We start from the raw sequence: 7,730 nt of genomic DNA, 5'->3' as shown, positions 1-7,730 counted from the left end.
TTTGTAGTTGTAGCTTTTTGACAACCGGAGGAGGCCCGTAAATTCAGGAAAAAAGTGTTCCTACTGATGAATACAGTACCATATATGGACAATAGATGTTATTGGATTTTTTTGGTATTTTCTAAGGAAATCTGGAAAAGCGTAGCTTTAAGAATCAATTGAGTTCTGAGACTTTTATTGGTTGGTATTAATAGATTAATGATTGTTTTAAGCTCCAGTGAGGGGAGGAGGGAACTGTTTTAAATAAATAAAATGACCCGTTAACCAAAAATATTCTAGTAGAGAATCCCTCACACAAAGTCAAATTACATGTTGCCTTTTTTTCCTCTATAGGAATAACACACAGTCTCTATTTCACCAGGTTAGGTTAATGTTGTTGCATTGATCTCTTAAAAACAAACACATGACTTTAATGTTAGAAGGCTTTTTGACACGCACAAAGTGAATTGAACTGACTTGGGAAAAAAAAACCGCTGGGCACTGATCTGCACCACAGTCAACTCTTTAGTCTTTTTCATTTTCCTACTGTATTTGAACGAGGACTGGCCGTGTAGGCTCTGCCTCTAGCCTGCAGCTATTTACAAAAGGAGAGTGTCAAGAAGCGTCAGGATTGGTAGTCTTTAGTTTAAATACAGAGCAACAGTAGGCACACAATACATGAATCTGTACCCCCCCCGCCTCTGCCCAGAATACACCCTGTGGGCAGAGCAGCAGGCCTCCGGCACATGTTCTGTGGCTCTTTTAGGTTTCCTCGCCCAAGAAGTTGCAGTCTCCTCGACCAATCCTTTTTATGGTTCTCCCTCTTTTCATGAGTGACTCCAAACTGGACTGGACCGGCCTCTGACGTCACATGGCTTCCATGTGCAGTTGAACAAATTGCACCTTTTCCTAAACTTTGAAGACAAAAGAGTGCAGAGCAGAGGAGATTATAGTGGGTGGCAGATTTCCACTATAGGCTAGAGTGTAGTGCGCTGCTATAATTTTAGTTGTGGGGTGGAGAGCTGCATGCTGAAGTCATTTGAGGGAGGGACCGGCTGCTTATGCCAGCAGTCTTGGTCAGAGTGGGATAGAGAAATTATGGGCACGGTTACATCTTTTGTTTCCTGTCTCTTGATCTTCACTTCTCTTCCTCCTTGGTTTGTTCTTTCTTTCCACTTTGTTTATGTACTATTACTTTTAGAGGCCACTCAGCATTTACTGCCATTAACTTTCAATGTTTTCCTTGTGTGTTCGCAGTCTTTTATCATCCCCTTGCTCTGCACATTATAAATACCTTTTAATATCAGTCATATACTCATACTCTCTCTCTCCCTCTCTCTCTCCCTCTCTCTCTCTCTCTCTCTCCCTCTCTCCCTCTCTCCCTCTCTTTTCCTGGCAGGAAGGCCAGCTTCCCTAAATACTGCATGTCCTCTGCTACTTCTCTTTGTCAGAGTGATCAGTAAAAATTTAATGACACTATAAAATAATAAAAGTGCCATTAATTTATCACAGCACTTGATGCATGGGCAGTAAAAAAGCATTAATTCAAGGAATATTTTTCAGCCCTAAAACAAAACACTGATGCCGTGCACGTTATTTACGGCTTTAATTTCAATGATAATTCTAATTTGTGGATATAAATTACGGAACTTAAAACCAATAAGTATATTAAACACAGTATATAAAGTTTTATGGAAATTTGAGGTACCATATTGCATAGATAGTCTGATATTAATTAGCATAGATAACACACGGGAGGGAGGATTACTTAACTTTACCCACACCTTTATATTACAGCAGATAAAACACCGCCTCATATCAAGTGAATGTTCTAATCACAACGAGCCTTTCTATACGTTTTTATTTTTTACGTCCAATGAAGTGAAGCTTCCTCCCAGAACACTTAAGAGTGCCATTCAGTTGCTGCATATTCTTATTTTCTAGCATTCACTAAACATATTACTGGGATACAGAGAAAGTTGTTCAACAGTCAGCCAGTTATTAATGAAGTCCATTGATTGATGAGCCCTCTTCTCTTTTACTCCCAGCCCAACATGATGCTTAATGATCATGAGCTTATAAAAGGACTTGATTGATCAGAGTAGACCACTGAAGCAGGGAAGAAGGACGAGATGGCTGCTTTATTACACATATGCCGGGCCTGTGGAGGCTGCGTCTTCCTCGTTGACTGTCCAAGGAGCGTCTGAAGCTGCACCATTGCCCATCCAGCTAATCACACATCAGTCACTTTGTCATCGCGCTGCTGACTTCTTTCATTAAGAGCAATAATGTGGCCGGGTGATGAATACATCTCTGTGTGAGCGCCAGCACATGCATGTGTTGCATTACACACAGTGTGACACCCAGAAAGGCCCCCGTGCTCCGTCTTCTTTTTACAAAGCGTCCTCTTTCTCAGCAGGGACCACCACATGTGTCATAATTACAAAACACTTAAGTAAGCAAAGGGCTGTCACGTAGACAGGCTCTAATCACAGGCCATAAGCAGGTAGTGGTTAATTGTATATCAGAATCACTCAGCTGGCTATAAATAATGACTAGTCCTTCAGATATTCTGTTAAATTGCAGTGCTCTTTCCATCTCGCTTGAAGTCCTTTCTTTTGAGGAATAGTTCTTGAATAAATAAAAGCACAAGTAAAGTCAAAATACTGCGGCGAGCACTCAAATGGACTTCAGCCATTTCCATCTTTCATTCTGTCATCCTCAGACAAAAAATACACGAATGTCTCCTTTTTTTAATGCCGAAATGAGCTGTGATTGCTGATGCCCATTGTTGTCAACTGACCAGTTGGTCAGTGGTGAAAGAAAAAAGTAAATCAAAGTAAAAAATAAATATTTCAACCCTCCGTGGTTAGTTCTGCTAAATATTTGAGCACCTCCTGCTGTTAATTTACAGGGAAAACATTTCCCTGTGGAAGAAGAAGAAATGAACAACAAAAGATTCCCGTGTGTTGCAAAGAAAAGACTGAATATTAATGCGTTTTGTTGCCTCTGTGTGAGGCGGGGGAGCTGTTGTTGTTAGTACTGTGCAAATGACCTCACCTGAGTACCTGCTCGGATTGTATGTGACAGATACTGGTGGTAAAGAAAGCCTTCAGAGGTCAGAGAAGAGAGTTCATCTTTGGCAGTGACTGAATGCTAACCACGCTCTCACTAAAACAAATGCTGTTTTTTTTCCCTTCAATGGTGGCAGCAGCCTGCTTTTAGCATCATCCTGGCAGAGAACAGAGATTATTTGTATGATGCAGCGTCAAAGTGTCCATCTCCTAGTTGAGTCTTTAGAGAAGAAGACAGCCCTTTGCTAATGCCCTGCGTATTCACTGAGGAAGTAGGTCATTCGACAATGGAGCCGGCAGCAGTCGGCACTCTTCCCTTGCATAATACATTAAGTGTAATGTGCAGCAACTATTCAGAGCCCCCCGAAAGCTGTTATTTTATTCTGTAAATGCACATGGACATGACATTTAATATTGTCAGCAAGCGTTGAATGACAGGGTTTCATTGTGCGTCAAGTACAACATGATGCCAAGTTTAATCTGAGCACAAAGCAACATGACAAACGGGAAAACACGGTGTGTTCTGCAAAGCATGAACTCTGAATAAATGATGGTGGCTGAGCTGTGGGCGCCGTAGACTGGAAGGAGAAGATTACACAGGAAAAACCTGAGCGCTGCAAAGAGGGCCACGGCCCCATTGTGTGCTCCGGATCACAAAGTATCGTTCTGTAAATCTATTTACAGCACCCCTGGCCCTCACTGTCTGTCTGCCTCCTGTCATCCATTATAACTGCCACTGAATAGAGAGATGAAAGAAAAAAGCTGCATCCAGCTCATGTCAAAAGAGCAGCTCTTCAAAAGAACCTCCATTTATCAAAGACACGTTCTTTAGAAAGAAAAAAAACTTAGAAATCCTGATGGGGTTATTTTTACAATCCTGTCATTGTAAAAACACAGATGTACCTGCTTCTCTCCCTGTGCCTAAGTGTTGGTGTTTTATTTCTGTAGGAGAGGACACATTTTGAGAGCACTGGGCACCACTTGGGCAAACTGGGTGAAGATGGGAAGATTGGCCACAGAGTCATTGACCTCACCAGGCCAGAGGATCTCGACGGTAAGGCCATTTTTAACTCCTTACAGTTACATCCGACAAGAAGGTTGTTTGTGGTTTGAGTCTGCACGAGAACACGAATGTGAGTTGAAGAGGTGTGCAGTGTGAGAGCTTTTTGAGTCGAGCCACGTCTCAAAGGATTTCACAGGTAGGTGAGCGATGGACAAGAGAGTCTGAAGACAAAGCTGGCTTTCTACCAGACTCTGCTCCTGCTGCTGTTGTGCCTGTCTCAGGTCATGGCCACAGGGGTGTAAATTTTTGTTGCACCAGTGTGACAAAGCGTCACGTCCCTTTGTGGCGCTACCTTCGCCACAGGAGACAAAGAACACCTCAGTGCACCAGTGTTTGTCCGACATAAATATTTGTGGCAGTTTCCATGGCGGAGAAGGAAAGAAAATGTTTCTGACTCATCTTTGATGCCTCGGAACGACTTGAGAAAGAGGGAAAGATATTTCTCATGACAATGCCACCCATCAACATCTTCATACAGAGGTTCAGATACAGTTCCCATCTGTATAAGACAAAAAAAAAATCGTGTGAAAAGAATTAAAAACTTAAAAGCCTAAAAATAACAGGAAAGGCTAGGAATAAATGTTTTTACTTCTCACAAAAATGTTTGTTTACTTACTCTACACTCATTTAGTTTCACATCACACCCTGTCCTGATGATGAGAATTAGTGGCGTGTTGAGTGGTTTGATTGGCATGTGACCCGTGTTAGCCACAGAGGCAGATCTCATCCCACCCATGTTAGTCTCTGGACAAATACACTCCCAGTGGGAACCTTTTCTCTGTGGCTGCAGTCGAGTCACACAGTGAAACACAAAGTGTGCACAGGGCCAGTCAAACCAGAGCCCTCACACCAGCATTTCCCAGTGTGCGATGGATGAGGAGCGAGCAGAGGTTAGAGAAGAGAAAACCAGAGGAGAGGTCAGAGAAGGGGAGAGGTCCTCTTCCCAGGACGAAAAAGCTTGGAGCCACAGTAGCAAACATAACTCAAACACGAGGCATTTCTTCTCAGGCACCACAAATAGCTGCGTGTGTTTCTTTTAACTTCACCAACAGGAAAACACATGTGGTCGAATGTTCTAATGCAAACATGTTTACTGTATTCAGAGGACACGGATGAATTGACAAGAAACAATAATAAATAAGCCTGTGTCCTTTACTCACCTTTGATTTACTGCAACGGTTCCCAACGGTGGGGCAGCTTTTAGTATTTGGTTAGTATTAACCTTTTTTTGGAATTTTAAAACCAAAATAAAGGTGTAAATGCAATGTTATATTATATTAATCTAGCATGTGTCGCTGCATATTCAAATTGATTTGGCCAACCATGACCAGAAAAAAAAAAAAAAAAACATCAGTCCGAGTGTGAATGTGTTTTTTCAGTTACACATATTGCACTTAAAGTTTAGAGACTGCTCTTAGCATGAGGATGTTTTTTTTCCCAGTGAGTTACATTCCGTTTTCATTATTTTTACTATTCAAACTGACACATTATAAACAGATGTAGTTTTTGACCAAACTTGAACCCCGTCATTTGGATGTTTTCTGACCAGCAAGTTCCCTGGATAATTTGAAAATTTATAATTCAAGTCATAAACATATTTATTTTGGGAGCATTTTGGAGCCAGGATGGAATATTCACTTGGAATCTCCTCAGCATTTCAACACACTCGTCCACAGTTATTCAGGACATACTGTATCTACTTTGGTGTTTCCTGAAAAGGAAAATTACTGGGTGTCCCTCCCAACCCCGACATTGGGTGTGAAAGCCCCTTGGTGTGTGACTGCCTTCCCTCCAGAACAGAGCAGCCTCAATGCACGGGTTCCAGTGCACAGCGGACGTCTGTCATCGCAGCGGCTCACAGAAAACTTTCAGTTGCTTAAGCTAATATTTGGAAAGCATGCAGCAACCAACGCTGTAATGAATAAACCCTGTAAAAATTCTAAAAAGGAATAAAAATGTACATATTTTTTGTGGAAAAAAAAAAGACAAGTCCAACATACAAGCTCAATGCTAATTCATTAGGGCCTTTTTAAGTTCTAATAAAATATTACAAACTACCACACAGGCCTGGAGTCAGTGTCCATTCACACACAGAGTAGATGTGGAGCTGTGGCTGTGTTTGCCTAACAGTCCCCCCCACCCCTTCTCTGTCACTCAGGGTCCAGAGAGAGAACAAAGAGGTTGTTGAGAGATATCTGGAGACAGGAAACAGAATTAATCTTAACGCCCAGTTTGATGATATTGAGCAGACACACACAGAGAAGACAAAGCTTCAGTCAGTGTCTTTATCTCCGTCCTGGTGGAATAGGACGACAAGAACAGAAATGTTGCATTGTTGCCACAGATCACTCAAGATGGACTTAACTTCTGTAGCGCTGGGATTTTTTTTTTTTTTCAAGTTTAAAGAAGACTTTGCTGCTGTTTTTCTTGCAGTGAGGCTGTGGGAATCAAGCTGTTGATTTTATGGTTGAGGATGTTTCCTCTAGTGAAGATCAGGAGGAGTCTCTAATGATCTATTAACACAGGACAGACAGGAGACGAACAGGTCAACACAACAGTCAGTGAGCCAGTTTTGTTTTGAAGTTGACAAATTGAAAGTTTACCAGAATAGATCAAACTTCTGCAGCCTTTGTGCAGTCACTCTTGTCAGTGCAAAGCCGCTACGTCGTAGAAGATCAGACTAACGTTTACTCTTAATGCACGAGCAAAGAGATAAGGCAGACAAAAGGAAAAGCCACAGCTCTGCATGTTGAAACAGATTGCTTTGTTACCAAAGTTAAAAAAGTGCGTGCACTCACACACCCTCCCACGCACTAGGGAACACAAGCTTCAGAAAACTTAAATAACCCCCGAATAAAATAAAATAAAATTGTGGATTGGCGTATTAATAGAAGACCTTATTGTACCTTTTGCAATTTGTAAAGATTTAATTGGCCTCAGATTAGGGTTTAGTGTTAGTTGTACTGTCTGTCTTTGTCCGTCTGTGCACAATAATCCTGCCTGATAGTGCACTGTGGGAGAGGCTCTATTGTCAGCAGTGAATGCCTTTAGTCAGAGGTGATGTGTTGATCCTGACAGGGAGTGTTTGGCAGGTTTGCGTGATTGTGGCCTGCTCACTGAGGCTCATCCTCTTGAGCGGATTCCTGGTTGACATTATGTTTGCCTGCAGAACAAAGATGAGTAAGAAGAAGAAAAGGAGGAGGAGAGGGGACGGCTGGGGCAGTGCTACCCTCTGGCTGGGTACACGGTCAGGTCTGAGCCTGCAGCCCACAGGTGTGATAGGCTTATGGGCCTCACTAAAGTATTTTTACCTCCGTTTTTTTTTTTTTTTTTTTCAGGCGAGACCAAAGTTCCTGTGCTCACGCACAAACACTCGAGCCGTCAGTTACAATTGTTTTGTTGTTTTTTTTTCTCACTGTAATTCACGCTGCTCATCTGATGTGTTTCCAGGAGAGACAAATAAAAAAGGGATTCTGTCACAGTTGAGCCGCAGGCCTCATGAATCATAATAAATTCTATTAAGCGGCACTCCCTCTGTTTTGCTCCCTCCCCAGCTCCCACCCAGGGGGGCTGGCCCTGTCACTGCCAAACATCTGTGTTTATTTACACAATCA

At 42.2% G+C, this 7,730-nt stretch overlaps 1 protein-coding gene across 7 annotated transcripts in view; it reads left to right on the top strand.

Annotated features, from left to right (window-relative positions):
• sox6 (SRY-box transcription factor 6) overlaps positions 1 to 7,730 on the top strand; it is a 136,715-nt gene that overhangs the window by 118,786 nt on the left and 10,199 nt on the right. For all 7 annotated transcript variants that reach the window (XM_025055441.1, XM_025055445.1, XM_025055444.1 and 4 more), the window contains one exon: positions 4,002 to 4,107. In XM_025055441.1, coding sequence (XP_024911209.1) covers positions 4,002 to 4,107 — 106 coding nt within the window. The remainder of the gene's footprint in view (positions 1 to 4,001; positions 4,108 to 7,730) is intronic.

This window comes from Cynoglossus semilaevis, chromosome 5 (genome assembly GCF_000523025.1).
Source record: "Cynoglossus semilaevis isolate Cse_v1.0 chromosome 5, Cse_v1.0, whole genome shotgun sequence".
Taxonomy (NCBI): Eukaryota; Metazoa; Chordata; class Actinopteri; order Pleuronectiformes; family Cynoglossidae; genus Cynoglossus; species Cynoglossus semilaevis.
Note: the sequence above shows the minus strand (reverse complement) of the source record. Positions and strands in the feature narration are given on the sequence as shown.